Genomic DNA, 17,350 nt, shown 5'->3' with positions numbered 1-17,350 from the left:
CTGGATTGTGATCAAAGAAAAGGAAATCACATGAACTAATTGATGAGGAATGTGTTCGCCACAGGACTTGCTCATTATTTAGGGCAAGAATTTTCCATTCGTCCAGTTTTGCATCATATGTTGCACATAAACAACTGTCTGGAAAACAACAAAGTCTTGCTGGATCATATATATTTGGTTATTTCCATGTGATCTCGAGCTCCAAGCTGGTCTAGACAGCCTGTACTCACTCAGGGCCTCCTCCTCTTCCTGGTTTGGGGTGAGTATGGAATGAGAAGGTCAAAGGTTAGGAACTCCGTAGTGGAGGGCCTACTCCACAGATAAACTTTTACAGCCGTGAAGCTGTGTGTTAGTGGCAGTTAGCAGTGGGTAGACATGCCAAAAAGCATGTGAGCGTGAGGTGTGATCGTTGTTCCCCGTGTGTCTTTTTCCTATGCCAGACACACTGCACTGTGCAGTGTCGACATCAGTGACAAATTCTCGGTTGGCTAGACGCCTGACTTTTGTGTTTCCACAACAACTATCAGCTTCTCACTAATTTGCTTTGACAGATCTTGCGGCCCTGCTCACATTTTGTCTTTTCTTTGATAAGTTCTTCATTTGTCTAAAATAAAATCAGTGCATCCACACGTTGCATTGCATGTGCTTTGGATGAAAGCGTCTTACGAATACAATGACGTATCTTACGTCGTTTGTAGCGTTCATGGATCGCTGCGTTTCTGCATGTAGAGCACGTTGTGTCAACAGAATTGTACAGAGAGATAATAATTGCCTTCTGGCGCTAACAGACAGCTAGACGGCTCAACACACAGATCTATGCAGATGTGCAATGGCTGTCTGCCAGTAGTCATCAGAAGCAGCATGGTGTTATTAGGGACTAATACTGCCACAGTGGTAAGCGTCACGGCATGAGAAACATTCTGGAGAGTCTTGTCTCACTCTGTATTAGCCAAAGCCACAAGCATCCCTGAGTTGCATAATAGTGCTTTTGTGCAGGCGTGAGGTTCCATGTGTCTTTCTGTCTGACGGCCACACAGATGTGCTATCAAATAAGGTTCCAATAACCTGATAGGATTAGCCAAGGGAGAATCTGTCCTCTTGATAGCCTGATAGAGAAGAGACCTGATATGTCTAAGTGCATTTGCAGGTTTTTGAAATGAAAAATATTCTCTAAGGGGAATGCAGATTTTTGTCTGCCAGATTCATCCTGTCCGATTCAGGCAGAAATAAAGGGACCTACATCTACTTTCTAAAGGAAAGTTCAACTAACAACTGAAGCTTACTGCAGTGGATGAATTACAGTGAGAAAATCCAAATATAATCAAACATAAGACATTTTTTTATTCCAATGTTCATAGAAAATCAGAACACCTTTCAGTAAATTACAGTCACATTATATACAGCAAATTTACAGTAGAGTATCAGACTACCGTATTTTTCAGACCATAAGGCACACCGGATTTTGCGCATTAAGCAAAACAAAGCAGTCAGATAAGTCAAACTTTATTAAACTCATTCTTCTTGCTTCCTCCACTTCTGTACCATTGATTCATTAATGTTGAATTCTCTTGCAGCTGCTCTATTCCCATGTTGTTGCAGTATATTAATGACTAACCTCGTATTGTGGATGGATTATCTCAGTTGTTCTCCTGACTGAAGTTTGGTCCGTTTACAGCATCCTGCCATGCGATTGCATTTGTCTCTAACCATTAGGAACCCTCACATTAACTTTCGAGTGGAAAAAGGTTGGCGTTCATCCTCCAGCTTCACTGTGTTTGTTATGCTAACATAGCTGTGTCGCTAGCAATCACGTAGCACATCAATATATACCAGCTAGCCCAGCTTCAGTAACCCTACAAAAGTCACTGCTGTTTAGTTTTCTGTCTTCATTTATGCTGGAAGTGATAGCAGAGCTGTACCTTTTAATTTTCTCAGAAATCTCTCAGTCAGAACATGCAATATCATGCTTAGGTGGAAGCTAGCGAGCTAACTTCCTGCTAACTTCTAACTGTTAAATTTAATAGATTCTGTTTTCATGGATGCCTGGATGTTAAACTTAATTGATACACCTGGTAAAGCAGCAACGCTGATCATTTTATTAAAGATGAAAGAATTTAGACAGTTTTCAACTCTCAGTAATGCCATAGTGATCGTTTGACTTTGGGACCTGAAGAAGACGGAGTTTTGGACCCAGATTACTCCACAATGCTCCTGACTATGGTAGCCGTAATGCTCCGACAATCCATCAAGCGTTGCGGCTTCGTAGCTTACCAAAATCGTACTAAAACGTTTTTTGACAGATTTTTGATCACCGTGTACCATATAAAATCGGTTCAAAGTCAGTAAGCACAACCAGAATTCATACATAAGGCGCACCGGATTATGAGGTGCACTGTCAATTTTTGAGAAATTTAAAGGATTTTAAGTGTGCCTTATAGTCCAAAAAATACGGTAGGTGTTTTTAAAATTGCACAAGGCTCAGTGAAATCAAATGAGCAGGAATAAGTTTTATGATCACTGCATAATTGGTTTGGAGGCAAAAAGTACTTGTTTTGGGCTCAAAGTGCATTTGCTTTAAGAAAGACAGTCTTCATACCCGGGCAGAGAAGCCATGTTTTTCTTTCACCACCCATATGCTGTCAATCACCTTCCCATTCTGGAACACACAGAAAAGTCTTTGTCATCATCCGAGCAATATTCCTTGGTCGTAAAATGAATCGCACTCACACATTCTTCCTCGTGTGCTCACCTGCTCATCAGACACCTGCTCCAAGTACAGGTGGGTTCCATTGACCACCTGCATACGGCTGTAGCCGTAGTCTCTGCTGCGGAAAGCACTCCACTCTTTGGGGTTTGGATTGAACTTGTCAGTCTTCTCTCTGCAGCCCTGCAGAAGATTAACCAGGAATTACACAGAGCCTTTAAGATAGGAGCCACATGCCTTCCTCAGACTCTGACATTTACAACTGCGGCTGTGCCTCGGTGTGAGTCTGTCTGCATTTTAATATCCCAATGACTAATCCCTCTGTGGTTGGATGACAAAGTGTACTCTGCACTGTTCACCACCACATCAGAAAAGAGTTAACCAGACCAACAGATGGTACTAAACTCATGTAGCAGACCAGCTGCTGCACAGACAGAGCTGTTTACCATACATAACGGCATTTCTGTTGATTTCACTGTCACTTTGCGCACTGACCTGCACACAAAAATGTTAACAGTGACACAGTGACGTGAAACTACTCACAGCAGAGCCTGTGATAATGTGGACTGGAGCTTTGGGGTTCACGTAAGGCTGTTCTCTGCTGCCATTGAATACCTTCAAGGAGCAAAGCACAATAAGTTTGGAACACTAGTTTACAACAGGGGAATGCAAGGATGAAGGATGGGGTGAAGTAAGAATGCACCAGCTGACCTTATCACCATACACAGGCCACAGCCTCTCATACGTGTGCTCATGTGCCCACAACTCCACATCCACTCCTGTGGGGGGAAAAAAAAAACCCTTTCATAGATGAGAAGCATACACAAACAGCTCAGTGGTGCAACTGAAAGTTCCTCAGAACCTGTGCCTATTTAATTTGCAGATTTCTCAACAAACAACAAAACCTTACGATCAGAGAAACAAAACCTGACAGCGATTCATCACAAATTAAATAATTAAAACTGAGCGAAAAGTCTGAGAAACGTAATACAGGAAAAACATTTTGAAAACAGGCTGTTAGCATTTCAGCCAGACAGAAGGCCTGGTGTTTGGTTTGCTCTGCTGTTAGGACATTAGTCTAAGTGTGCAAATTTGCAATATTAAACACCCATTAGCAGCACACAGACTAGATAGCATACCATAACGGTAAAATAGATCCTCAAGACCTGGAGCCGGTGGTTTTGTGTCATTCCTTCCCAGACGGACCTGAGACATAGGTGAGAGAGGTATAATGACAATATGAATTGACATTAACATCCAAACCACTACCTGCTGGGTGAAACACTATCTGGCAGGCATCCATTACCTGTGCCTGCCTCACTCTCAACAATGCCAAGTGTTGAGAGAAGCAAGCCCCGGTGGAAACTATTTGCTCCAAATTACAGTGATTATGCCAGCACGCCGTGCTGCTTATGGGTTCTGTGGACTGGCCAGTCTGCAACATGCTTGTCATGTCTCCTAGCAGGGGCAATTTAAGTGTAAAGCAAGGCTGTGAAAATAAATCCTGCAAATAACATTATGTGATAAAAATAAAATGTTTAACAACACAAACATGCTGCTGTTTACATAACCGGGAACACAGCTCCCAATTAACAGCAGCTTCTTTAAAGCCAAGGCTCACGGTATTTTAAGGTAATGACAACATGACGTTTGCAGTAGTAAAATTACATCACACCTATAGAGTGAATTACCGATATGGTAATACAGAATAGTACTAGTAAAGAGTCTGGAATTTAGCTAAACAACACCACACTCATACCCCACAAGGCACTGGTATGGGTGGCACTATCACCCTTTACTAAGCTAGACATTCAGCCTGTCTGTACATGTTTTCGATCATTTTTCTATAAAATTTTAGACATAGTCAAAGGTTTAAATAATGAGCCCAGCTTATGTGAACCAAAGCTCAGCCTTCAGATTAATCTGAATGTTTAATATTGTCATATGAGGAACACAAGTCGGGCTTGCCCAACTTCTGTTTTGTTCAATCTTGTATTTGCAAAGGACAACCAATCAGAAAAAATCTTCAAAGGGGGAGCGAAGGAGTTAAAACATCTTCTTTCACACACTGTATTATCTGTGGGGATTGTAAATCATCCAAAGCTACTCTAGTCCAACAATAAAAACATCAGCCTGGGAGTTACATTAACCCTCCTGCCATCCTTTAAAAAACTCACACCCATCACCCTAGGGACCATTCTCAGCCACGCCATAAAAAGACCATATATCCATATTTTATTCCACTTTAAATTAGCCAACCTTGTAAAACTACTTCTCCCTGAAATATTCATGTAAAGTTTTAATTATATTTTCGTTGTTTTAACCCTTCAAATCCCAGTGTTATTACATGAGCGCCCTGTGTTATAAGCCCCAAAAACCAAAAAACGAAACTAAATATTTCCACAAAAAACCAGTTGAAGTAATATGTGATTGTCATTATAAGTAGGCCTTTAGATGGACCAAAGATTGGCACCAACATACATTTTGACCTGCCATTATTTTTTTTGCATTTTTTTTGCAATTTAAAAATTAAAACTTCAAGGCCCTGAGTCTTCATTGACATCCAAGAAAAGAAGAAAAAATAAAATCATATGATGATAATTTGGGGTTGAAAAATAGCGTTTATAATGGAAGTCAATGGGCAGAAAATGGTCCCCAGGGTGATGGGTGTGGGGATTTCTGCTGCTCAGCCATTTTAGGCTGATTTAAGGAATTCACACTGGAATATTAACATTGACAGGTAAAAACTATCCTGTGGCAAGTTTGGTTATATTCCACTGAACACAGTGGAAATGGCAGCCATTTAACACATAGCAGTGGCACAAAAAGGTCCCAAGAAGGCAGGAAGGTTAATAAGTGCCCTACACAATTAATTGTGAAAAATTATTATATAATATAAACCATTTCTCACTGTAGCAATGTAAGTAAATTAACAGACAACACTCTTACATACATAGGATTCAAACTTAGTACAGTCATCCTGGTCATCATCAGAGCAGTACATGGGCCGGTGCCCCATGGTTATGATCCAAGGACGCACTGCTCTGTTCTCGGGCTTGTTGGCCTCCTAGATGAAACAAAAGTGGAGCCACACATGTGCCACGTTAAAACAGGGAAACAAATTCAGCAACATGCTCTTACTTTCACTGAAATGAGAATTCTGAATATTATAATGATATAAAATGACCTTGGTCTTAAAATGAGAAAAAAAGAGGTCAAAGCAAGTGTGGGAACAAAAGAAAGGACTTAGCCACAGTGGACAGATGGAATTGTTGTGGTCATTAACCTCCAGGTCTTTCACCAGCCAGTCGTACTGCTTGAAGAGGAGGTCCTGGCCAAAGTCAAGATAGAAGTAAACCTCGGTGGAAATGGAGATTATGTGCGCTGAGCCCAGGTTCCAGCTGCGGAGACATTGTTAAAATAATACACGGCACTGACCCAGGAGAGGAAGCGTGTTAAAAGTCATCTGATAAGCAAGAGCAGGTCTCACTTTAAACCGCAAAGTGTGAAAAATACTCCGAGATCCAGACGACGTTGCGTCACTCACATGTTGTTATAAAATAGACTAAACTGCTCTTTAAAAGGCCGCACTGTACTGTGAGTGCTTACATGTCCGTGCTGTAGGGTTAATGGAAGAGTGCCACTGTACATGTGTGCTTAATGTTATGAACAGTTTCCAGTTGCAGTCAGTTGCCTGGATGGAGTTTCTCTTTGCCTCCTAACTGTGCACATGAGTGGAAGGCTCTCAGCCAGCAGCCCTGCCCAGAGAGTGGGCAGCTGGCCTGTGGTGTAGCAATGTACTGTATTATCTTACTGTCTGACAGAAGGAGGCCTGTGGTGGGCGATGAGTCACACCTGTCAGATGTATAGCTCCTTTGTGTAGTCTCAGTGTGTGAGATAGGAGAAGTAAGCTATACTAAGAGAGCTCTATACTCCTCTGCTGACTCATTAATGCTTACTGAAATACAGCAGGACGTTTGACACACTTAACATGACACTTCACATGGGCCCGCTGTTAGAAAACAATGAATTACTCATCACGAGTGGTGTGTGCAGGGCTTGCAATGACATGCTTTCGTATTCGTTCACCTGCTTCGGTGCATTAATTGATTGCTGTTAAAGCAGCTCCCTTACCTGTACCACAGGCTCTCGGTCTGGCCTGGCATGCTGAAGCGATTCCTGTAGTTGGAGAAGTTGCTGTGAACAAACAATATAGCGAGAAACGCAATGAGATGGACTGATCGTGCACTCTACATTCCTTGAATAAATGAGAAGCAGCACTTAGCACCTCAAACTGCTGCTTTCTCATAGTTTGAGATGATTATACCAGCGCCTGGAAAAACTGCAATCCATTCAGAATAGATTTAAGATAATTCCAAGCTTTCTCTGAAATACAATAAACCAGCTGTTCGTGGAAAAAAAGCCCCTGCATTTGGTGCAGTTCTTTTGATTTATGTGCTTTTTCATTTGTCATCTAAACCTGGCAGAAGACTTGGAGTTATACCTCATCGGTTGAAAACAACCATCAACCTCTAAGACCTCCTGGAAGGTCATAGATATTTAAAGGAACTATAAACACTGCTACATGCAAGCTATCAGAGGATCCCTCTCTAAATTAAAGGCTGGGCAGAAACGCAAAGTAGCCTCTGTGACATCAACCTATAGCTTAGTGATGGAATAGTCTGAGGCTTAAAATCATGGTCAGCAAGTGGAGCCAGATAATCAAACTCTGGTCAACATGAGGGAGCTTGGGTGGAGCCGGACATGGGATAAGCGAGTAGGAGCCACCATGACCGAGAGTGCCACAGCTGTCAATCAAGAACATGTCTCTAAATATACCTCTCTTAAAACCATGACATCGTTTTAAAAGAAGACTGTAATTTTACATCCAGCAGTCATCAGAGGAATCCAGTTTTGAGGTAGTCCTGCAGTGGTTTCACCACCGAGTCATGGCGGTTTTTATTGATCTAGATATAGCCGGACACTTAAAGTGATCAGTCCATCGCTGCTCATTGCACTACATGAAACAGACACATACTAATTGGAAACTCGAGAGATGCTAAAACACTATCAAACCAGCATCTCCAAATTTTACAACGCAAAAGAGTAAAAATTAAAAAAAATATTTCATGGGAAGCTCTCCCAGACTCCAATCTGTCAGACTCTTTTCACAGTTTTTAATTTAGAAGGCAGGAGCCAGTCTTCTCAACAGGCCATTAACTAAGCAAGGTGATGGGAACAATTATTTTCTTATCTTACGTAGGGGAGGTGGGAAAAAGAGGCAATTTCCTCGGCAGCAGCCAGAGTAGGGTAGCAGATCCCTGAATTGACAAGTTTAATGTAGGGCTAGGGGTAATGTTGAGTTAGGGGTAACTTGAGAGCAGCAGGGTCAGAGGTTAAAGGCCAGGATTCAGGACCCAAAAGGAGGATCACAGAGCTCTTAACTAATGCTGAATAAGTCTTAAAGTAATGTCACCTGTAGTTTGGGTGGGCACCGAGGTCAGGTTTAAATGGTCAGCATGATAACCCAGCAAAGGTCAGTTTGTGAGCCGCTTGTTTCAACATCATTTCATGTGCACAATGGCAGGCTGATCCTACAGATGGCACCTTTAAAATGTTAAAAATAGCTATAGGTACGAACTTTATTTCAAAGTTATTATATGAAGGACATTTTTTCATCTTTTAGTATAGATAATACAAAAAAATCTTTACTTAAGTCATTCACCCTAACGTAAAAGCATAAGGATGAGCTCTTTATCCCAAACAAATCTGTTGTGATTGAAATTTCACAGCCAAATGTGATCACTGTGGTGAATAAGGAAGAGTCCTAATATAATATATATAATATATGGTGTGGTGCTATCTTTTATGGTGTGGTCTGCTGGGGCGGCAGCATCTCTGCTGGGGACAGGAAGAGACTGAACAGGGTGATCCGAAGGGCCAGCTCTGTTCTAGGATGCCCTCTGGACCCAGTGGAGGTGGTGAGCGACAGGAGAACGGCGGCTAAGCTGTCATCCCTGATGGACAACATCTCCCACCCCATGCAGCAGACTGTGACAGCACTGAGCAGCTCCTTCAGTGGGAGACTGCGGCACCCACGGTGTGGGACGGAGAGATTTCGCAGGTCTTTCCTCCCCACTGCTGTCAGACTCCATAATAAAGACTTTAACTGATCAAACACACACATCCATACATATGCAATAATACTAAGTGCAATAATCCTTTCTGGCATCGTTGTATTTTTACTCAGTTGTATATAGTATTTGTATTTGTATTCTATTTTTATCTTATTGTATATTTTTATTCTATTTTATTCTACTGTATATAGTATATTATTTTATTCTATTCTGTACAGCTGTGTACTGTATTTATTCTTATTGTATTCTAATTTTTGCGTCATAACTTTTGCACTGTCCACTTCCTGCTGTGACAAAACAAATTTCCCACGTGTGGGACTAATAAAGGTTATCTTATCTTATCTTATAAGTTCATACTCCCATCTTGTGGCTAAAAATGGTATCAGCAGGCATTTTAAGGATCTGGGAACACAGAAAAAGGTTTTTTGTTCTGTTTTGTTTAGTTTTGAATCACTGGATTTTTAGACATACAGGAAATGTATTCACTGGCTGAAACTAAATCAAAAACAAGCTATCAAGTCTGTAGTTCAGCAGTGGAAATGTAATTTAGCACAGACATGACAAGCGTTCATTTGTGTCATTGATCTGTATAGGAGTTCAGCAAAAAATGTGAGTCATTCTAAGTCAGATTGTCATCTTTCCAGCTAAATGTGTGGGTTTTTTAAATTAACACTGAGATAGAAATCTGGATGTCAAATTCAGAACAACCCGTCTGCTTCAACTGGCCCAGTAAGATTTTCCCTGCTCGTCAACTCTTTCCTTTCATCATCTGATGGGCTAAATCCAGGCAGTATGACAACTTAAAGGATCCAGTTGTAATATTCATGGAGCATATCATTGTTTCAGATGATGACCGTTGGTCTGCTGAACCACGTGCTCATCTTGGTGAACAAAGACAGCCTTGACTGGGGCCTTAGCATCTTCCGTGGACCGGCTGTTCTCATGCAGCTGGAATGCTGACTGAAAACCTTTGTGGTCGGCTCCGTTTTAATCGCCTTTAACTCATTAGGTTTTGAGGTTGGAAAGCGAGAGTAACAGAGAAGTACAGTGAGACGGAGCACAACAGAAAGTGAGGAAGAAAAGCAGGGCCCAGCTGCTGGGTATACTTGGATTCTGAACGACACCACAGAACGAAACACATATTTAGGTATAGAAGAAGAGGGGGCGGGGGGGAGAGCTGCATTTCTGGTTATGTAATGCACCGAGCTGGTTTTTGATATCAGGTTCTTATGTCGGGATGCAGCGCCAAGAAAAAGAGACTACTGTTAGCAGCTCCTTAATAAAGAGGCAGACAGTAGTCCTATTACACATGGCAAAGCCAAGAGAGTGAGAACGGTCCCCGTATAGAAGCGGCAAGTAAATATTATGGTGCAGGATCAGACACCACTGAAAGTTTCTAACTCCAGCAGATGTTGTTGGAATTCAGGGATCCATTCGCTGCTGATCCTCATGATAAAAACCATATGAATGTCTATAGAAGTCTGACTTTAACTATAACTAATAAATGTGTAATTTAATGTACTGAAACAGTTAAGTGACATATTGTAATAATGTGTTTTTTTATTTTATAAGGGAGAATTGTCGAGTTGTAATTATGAAGCTAATGGGGGGCAACCCACTGAATAATATCTATGCATACATGATTGTATGTAGAGTCGCACTGTAAGCTGGGGGTTTTTTTTATCATCAATTAATCTGCAGATTATTTTATTACATATGGCTCTTTTGCTCTAAAACATTCACTGACTATTTACTGCACAGTTTCTTTAACCCAAGCTGACTCCTTCAGACTGCTTGGTATCTCCAAAACAGCACAAAAGCCTTTATTATATGTGATTTACTAAAGTGTTATAGATAAAATCAGGGAAAGCTGTAAAACCTGACATCTAAGAAGCTAGAAGAAGCAATGTTTCAGGGTTTTGTTTGAAAAATTATGAAATAGTTTAATTTAAGATTTTACCATTTAACTAAGGCTTTGTCTTGTGTTTTCATCCAGATAAGTTCCCACACTCAGATGCAAAGAGCACATTTGGTAACCGTGAGTGAAAATACTGACAGTTCCCACCACCGCAGGCCATCTCTGGAAACTCAAAAACAGATATTAAGCTGATGATTCCCAGTCAGACTAATGTTAGTTTTGGACAGTGTTGACTTGTTTAGAACTTGGTGGCTCCTAATGCTGCTCCAGACTTCGGAGACAAAAATAGCTCCCATCTGTTCAAACGGTACAGTAAAGACTTTTCAGGACTAACCGAGTGTGCTCTCTATTTTGCAGAAGAAAAAGTGCAGCTGATGGGGCTAGCCTTGAGATATAGCATGCACTGCTGTTTTTCTGTCCAAAACCCATTAATTACACTCCTGGCTCTGTGAGCAGAATGTGGTGCAAATATAAAGAAAAAGAAAAACAGAGCTGAAGGCAGACAGCAGACAAACAGATGCTGTGTGAGAAAGAACGTGTTTTTGTAATGAACGTGTGCCTGACTTCCACCTATGGATGCATCGTATGAATGAGAGAGACAGCAGAGAGATTCAGTTGAATTTCACCTACTATGTAGCTTCATGGTTGCCGGGACAGGTCATGTAGGGCACGTAGGCAGCTATGGACTCGATCTGCCTCATGAACTCGTCTCCAATCCTGGCATTATCCTGGAATCACACAGTGTCATTGAGCCATTAAACATGATGTCAAAGAACTTCCTGTTAAGACAGTGTTCATTTTTGCACATTCGGTCCATTTTCCAGAATGCTTCAGGAACGTAGCACAGGCTACCAAATAAACCTCAATGGAACTTGAAGAGTTCGTCTTAAATATCCCAATACTGTCTGCGGTGCTTTAAAAGCACACCGCGGTTCATTTCTCCTCTGATGGCTTTTACCTGCCACAGCCATTAACGACCTTTCAGGCTAAATTCTCTCTCTGTTTTTCTATTTATAATATCAGCGAAGCCGCAGGTGGTGCCTGCACATTCCAGCTGAGAACACAGCTCAGATGAATTATGGTTATTAATTTTTGCAGCAGCCTGATGATTGCATTTTACATTCTCTCCCTATTAAAAAACAGCATTAATAACGCGCAAAGTTATTTAAGGGAAAATGATATTAGCATCCGAGACAAGGTTATGTCCTCTAATATGAAAGGTGACAGCTGTGAGGATTTCATATGAGCCAATATGTTATTGGGACTTAAGATCTGTGGTTTTGAGTAGCACCACTTTTATTCATGAAATACTTGGGCGACACAATCCGTACTCTCATCTTTCACTGCGGGCTTAAGGCGTTTCACAGCAATGCTAATGTCCCAACCACAGCTGAAAGCTCTCACATGCCCTGAGGACAAACAGTGGTGTGCAGTAGAGAAAGGTAAAGTGGCTTATCTCTTCTGTCTTATTGGAATCAGGGATATATCAGAGTGATTTTAAGAGTATAAGAACTTTGCTGTCAGTGACCTTAATTGAAACTAGGTGCAGGTTTGATCACATTTCACAAGACTGGAAAGATAGAAGGGTAAATTACCTCATGCATGTCATAGGCAAAGTCTCCTGTAAAACAAGCACATAAAATCTATAGATTAGAATCTTTTACATGATTTCACTCTTTGCCAGCATAATGTAAAAACAAGATGTGCAGATTAAGTTTCCCCAAGCAGTACCATCTAATCAGCTTCACTAGATTTATATTGTCAGAATTTATTTCAAGAGAGCTGAACTCTTACGTAGTTTTGGCATTTTGCTGTTTCGTTTCTAGTGTTAGATATAAAGAAGCTAAACATAATGAAGCTAAAACCACAACGCAGCTAGAAACTGGGAGACAACTAGTCTGACTGTGCCTATCATCAAAACCCCAAAATGTATAAATGACAGTTTATAGTTTCACGGGGGATTACATCATCTTGCTTTTCCTTGCTTTCTGTTATTATGGGAAACTAAATTAAACAGTTTCTCTCTATTTTCTTATTCCCGGCACAGACACGATCGCTGCACCAGTCTTTACAAGAACTGCTTCGACAGTTTGGTGATTTAGATGTTGAACAACAGCAAACATGTCCAGCGATGACAGAATTATTGTAAAAGTATAAATAAACCATTTTAAGCCATCAGTCATCACACTTGAAAAATGTAAACTGGTATTTGAAGCAGAGATGTACATAAATCTGCTGATCTCTAACTTTGTGTAACTGCTTGTGATAAAGCGCCATTTGTCAACAGCTGCTCTCTTTCACTTTAAACTTCAGATGATCCTTAGAAATCCTGACTCTTTTTAACTCAAGAACAAGAAATGTCAACTTAAAGGCCAATATGTTTAAAACAGTAAAGTTTACACTTTACTGTTTTTTATTGGAGGAACTAGATTTCAAGGATTGGTTGATTATTATTTGATGATTTTCATGCATTTTCCTTTTTTCTTTCGTGATTTTTTTTCACAAAAATTGATACTTGTGTTTTTGTTTCTGAGCCATTAGCTTGCTCTGAATTAGGAGGATGGTTTTTTGATTGAACCAGTTTAATGTAACATTTTCTCAGGTTGGTGGTGCATGACATGAGCGTTCTTGTTCGTGAATTATTTAACAAAATATTGATATTTGATGTCACTGTACCAAATAGAATATCTAGCGAAATATTGCAAAATGTGAGGTAAAGGTTTTTTTCCCCACTTTTAATATTACCAATATTACACAAACACAAAATCTATGAATAACATTTGACTGGTACAAAATAACTAAATGCACTGCTTCACCCATTATTCATACATTATGACTTCACAGCATTAAGATCACTCAGATGTCTATATTTAAGAACTAATATATTATTAACCCCCTCAGCAAGTTGTGTTGCAAATTGTACTGCTGTGCCTTCTTGAACCAGTGGGAGAGGTAGTTCACTTAGTGTTTACATTGAGGAGAAATAAAAAGGTAAGAAACATTATTTCCTATTATTAAAAATGGAGAGATTATAAAAGCTGGCGATCCAGTGAATCAAAACTAGGTTCTTTGGCACAACAAAAACCTACACTCTGCAGTTTAATCAGTGAAGTGATGAATAGCAGGCTAGTGACCAGAATCCATCCCATAATGCTCAAAGCAAATAAGTGCAAATGATGACTATGTGTTATTATGGTAATTACAGTAATTACCACAATGATATATTGCCTCCTCATTAGATATCTCTGTCGGATGTCAGCTGGCTTAATTGATTTGATTTATGTTAATACAAGCTGTGGATGACTAATGCCTTAAGCTGCGGTTTATATAACTTAATGCCTCTTTTACAATGATGAATGATAAAATATCTAGAAGGGTAGAAGTTACCTATGTGTAAGATGACATCGTACGTTCCGAGCTGAGTTTCCTTTTGCAGTCGAGCCAGAGACTGGGGGTTCTCATTGCCGAGGTCACCATAAAAAGCAAACCTGGGACTGGACGTAGTGCTGTCATTAAGAGCAGTGAAGAAGAACACGTCGCTCCAGCCTTCTTCACTGCCACAGTGGTAGACTGGAAAAAAATGTAGGAAAAAAGTTTCACAGTTAAGTGATCCATGAGATGGTGTGAGAGCCAAAAGCTAAATGGAGAATAGATTCGTTTGTATAGAGTGCTCTTCTACTCTACATGAGTACTTAAAGTAAAGCTTTATATAACATCCCTCATTCAAGCATTTTTTCTACCTAAGTGCTTTCTATCTAACCTTCACACACCAAGGTGGGTTTCAGTATTTTAGGCATACTCACTGGAGCAGCTAGGGATCAAACCACCAACCATCTAATTAATAAAGGACCTACAGATACAGCCACCCTAATGTCAGCTATATAAAAACTCCACCCACCATACGAAGCTGCCGGTTTGAGGCCTCTGAGTGTGACCCTGTGAATGAACAGCTTCCTCTTTTCCGTTCCCGAGTCAACAAACAGAGTCGCGTGTCCTATGGCGCTCATCTCAAAGAGCCGAGCCCCCAGAAGGCTATACTCCACCTTGCTCTCTGTCTCATTGAAGGTTGTCCAGGTCACTACCATAGTGCCTGGCATTCCTGAAGAAGAAAAGTCCATTTATTTGAAATGTGATGCAGATTTGTCTGACAGGAACATTGGATACACTTACTGGTGCATTTATTAAAGCCAAAAGATGCTGATGTGAAAAAGCTGACTTTACAAGAGTGGAACTTTTGATCTTGCTGCTGGCAAGATGAAGCATTATAAAGGCAGACTTGAGTTGGCCAGGTACTTGCATAAAGACATCAGTTCAATAATGAGTACCACATGTTTCACCTTCATAAGAAAAGAACAAAAGGGTTTTTATGCTGCATTAGATACAGGTTTGGAAGTTTAGGTAATTAAACGGTGTCCTCAACCTACATGACAAAAAATACAGTCAGGGAATATTTCTGTGAACCTGCCTGAAAAAAAGTCAGATGTAGTCAGTTAACAGAATATTGAGCAATTTGTACAAAACATCTGTAAATCTGCAAGTGACCTGGATACTTGTGTGTATTTCAAAGGGGAAAAATATGTCTGTGAAGGTTCTCAGTCATCCAGGTCATCGTAGTCAAAGGAGCTTGCAAAGAAAAGCGTCTGGACTTCTTTAAGTTGCTTGAAGACGTTTCATCCGAGAAGCTTCTTCTAAGGTCAAATGGTGGAGAGTCCCAGATTTAAACCTAGTGGGAGTTTCCCCCCAAAGAGGGACAAAAGGACCCCCTGATGATCCTCTAATCGCCTGAGCCAAGGTGTGAAACTGGGTGTGGGTCCCCACCATTTGACCTTAGAACTGAAGAAGCTTCTCGGATGAGAGGTGAAACGTCTTCAAGCAACTTAAAGAAGTCCAGACGCTTTTCTTTGCAAGCTCCTTTGACCAAGGGGAAAAACTGTATCCCACATGTGTCAGGTGGAAAAGGTCAAACACTTACCTCCATAGGAGAGGTGCACCTGTTCTGGCTGGGTCCAAATAGGAGGAACACTGAGCACCAGCAGGGGTGCAGCAAATAGCAAAGCACAGGCAGCGTGAACAGGCGACATTTTAATGCTGGACCTCAGGGAACAAACGTCTGATTAAAGAAGCCACACACACACACACACACACACACACACACACACTTGAATCACATGATCTCCGACTTCTCATAACAAAAATCACATGACTCTAAAGGCACTAGTATAAAAACATTTGGAAATATTGACGATATTTAAAGCCTTCCAGTAAATGACATGACCTCAGGGGAGGTTTACACATGCTGAGTAGTTAGGATAAACAAAGTCACATACTGTGTTTTGGTCTCTGTTGAGTATGTCCAAATCAGTTAACCTCCATTCAGCCCATGAAACTGCAGAACCAAAACAGCAGAGTCAGCAACAAGTTTAGAAATAGATGATGTGACAATAAAAGCATGTGATGTTGCTTTTCATTGTGCAGTACTGCAGTGAAAGACAGAAGAGGTAAGCTCACATGCTATGGCTTGCCTCAGATCAATTAAATGCAAAGGCAAGCAGCTGCTATGCTGGACTTACCAGAACAAAGACACTATCAGTGTCACAGCCCATGAAGACAAAATCGTGCTTTTTAATTGAGTCAAAATCTACTATACCAGCTGATCTGATCTATCAGTTACATTAATTGTCAGTTAGGCTGATCATTGACGATTCTCTTAGCTGTGTGTTTTGGTTGTGAAACGTGCACCAACACTGTGTCAATAGCCGATAGAGGGTGCACAGTCCAACAGCTGAATGATGAATAGGCTGCTTTATTCTCCAATGATGGGCGGTACCGCCGGCTAGTTGCGTAAAAAGAATCAAAGTGTTTAACTGTCATATCTCTGTTTGGAGAAGCAAAGTGAGTACATCATATTTACTGTGAACGCTTACAGGTTTGTTTATTTATTTCACTTTAAATGCTGTGACGCATTTATTTTCACATGTATTTCCTCGACCGCTGGTTGGAACACAATTAAAAAGCTTCTTTCTTTTTGTCTGGTTAGCTGTTAGCTACCTGACTGTTAGCTACCTGACTGTTAGCTACCTGGCTTAATTACTTGTTAGCGATAATTCAAAGCTAATACTTTGCATTAAGTGCAATAGGAAACAAAGAAATTCATGCCTCTGTACAACACTTACAGTTAAGCTAAAGGCAGTGAATGATCGTCTCCAAAAGCACAAACGACTTCTGTTCTGAATAAATTACATATATTCAGAAAAATAAAAACTTCAAAAAGTTACAGCTAAGCTAAACTCAACCAGCTGTTTTGGCTGGAGAGCGTTTCCTGACCACGTCATGTGCAGAACGATAACAATGGCCGAGTGGATTGTGGGAGATGTTGTTTTTCAGCGTGTCGCGTTATAAACAGAAGATTAGATGAATAATTAATGATTGATTTACTGGGAAAAATGTATTATTACTATCTTACTTTGTTTGCAGTGGTAAACGGTGTATTTGGACATGTGTAGCCCGTATGTTGTGGGGACAAGATAATGTTTACGCTGTCCACAATGTGTAGCCATTTATGGCCAGAAACACAAGATTCATACACTGTTA

General features: G+C 40.6%; 2 protein-coding genes across 5 annotated transcripts in view; one reads left to right on the top strand and one right to left on the bottom strand.

Moving 5' to 3' along the window:
* Positions 1-17,350, top strand: part of LOC309695422 (KATNB1-like protein 1) — a 36,023-nt gene that overhangs the window by 16,176 nt on the left and 2,497 nt on the right. The window contains exon 1 of one of the 4 annotated variants that reach the window (XM_082516063.1): positions 16,552-16,651. The exons of 2 other annotated variants lie outside the window; for them this stretch is intronic. The gene's annotated coding sequence lies outside the window, so the exon portion shown is untranslated. Of the gene's footprint in view, positions 1-16,551; positions 16,686-17,350 lie in introns of those variants that run through there. One more of the 4 variants, XM_082516064.1, reaches the window with a different exon arrangement.
* On the bottom strand, positions 1,319-17,101 carry acp7 (acid phosphatase 7, tartrate resistant (putative)). The gene is made up of 15 exons (XM_082516054.1): positions 16,933-17,101; positions 16,087-16,145; positions 15,732-15,869; positions 14,658-14,858; positions 14,147-14,329; positions 12,355-12,380; positions 11,390-11,487; positions 6,839-6,901; positions 5,991-6,105; positions 5,658-5,771; positions 3,844-3,910; positions 3,416-3,483; positions 3,248-3,319; positions 2,750-2,887; positions 1,319-2,656 (listed from the first exon to the last, which is right to left on the bottom strand). Exons 3-15 carry the CDS (start codon positions 15,838-15,840, stop codon positions 2,591-2,593), a joined length of 1,320 nt encoding a protein of 439 aa, XP_082372180.1. The 5' UTR covers positions 15,841-15,869; positions 16,087-16,145; positions 16,933-17,101; the 3' UTR covers positions 1,319-2,590.

The sequence above is a fragment of the Aulonocara stuartgranti genome (assembly GCF_965226115.1).
Source record: "Aulonocara stuartgranti genome assembly, chromosome: 19".
Lineage (NCBI taxonomy): Eukaryota > Metazoa > Chordata > Actinopteri > Cichliformes > Cichlidae > Aulonocara > Aulonocara stuartgranti.
Note: the sequence above shows the minus strand (reverse complement) of the source record. Positions and strands in the feature narration are given on the sequence as shown.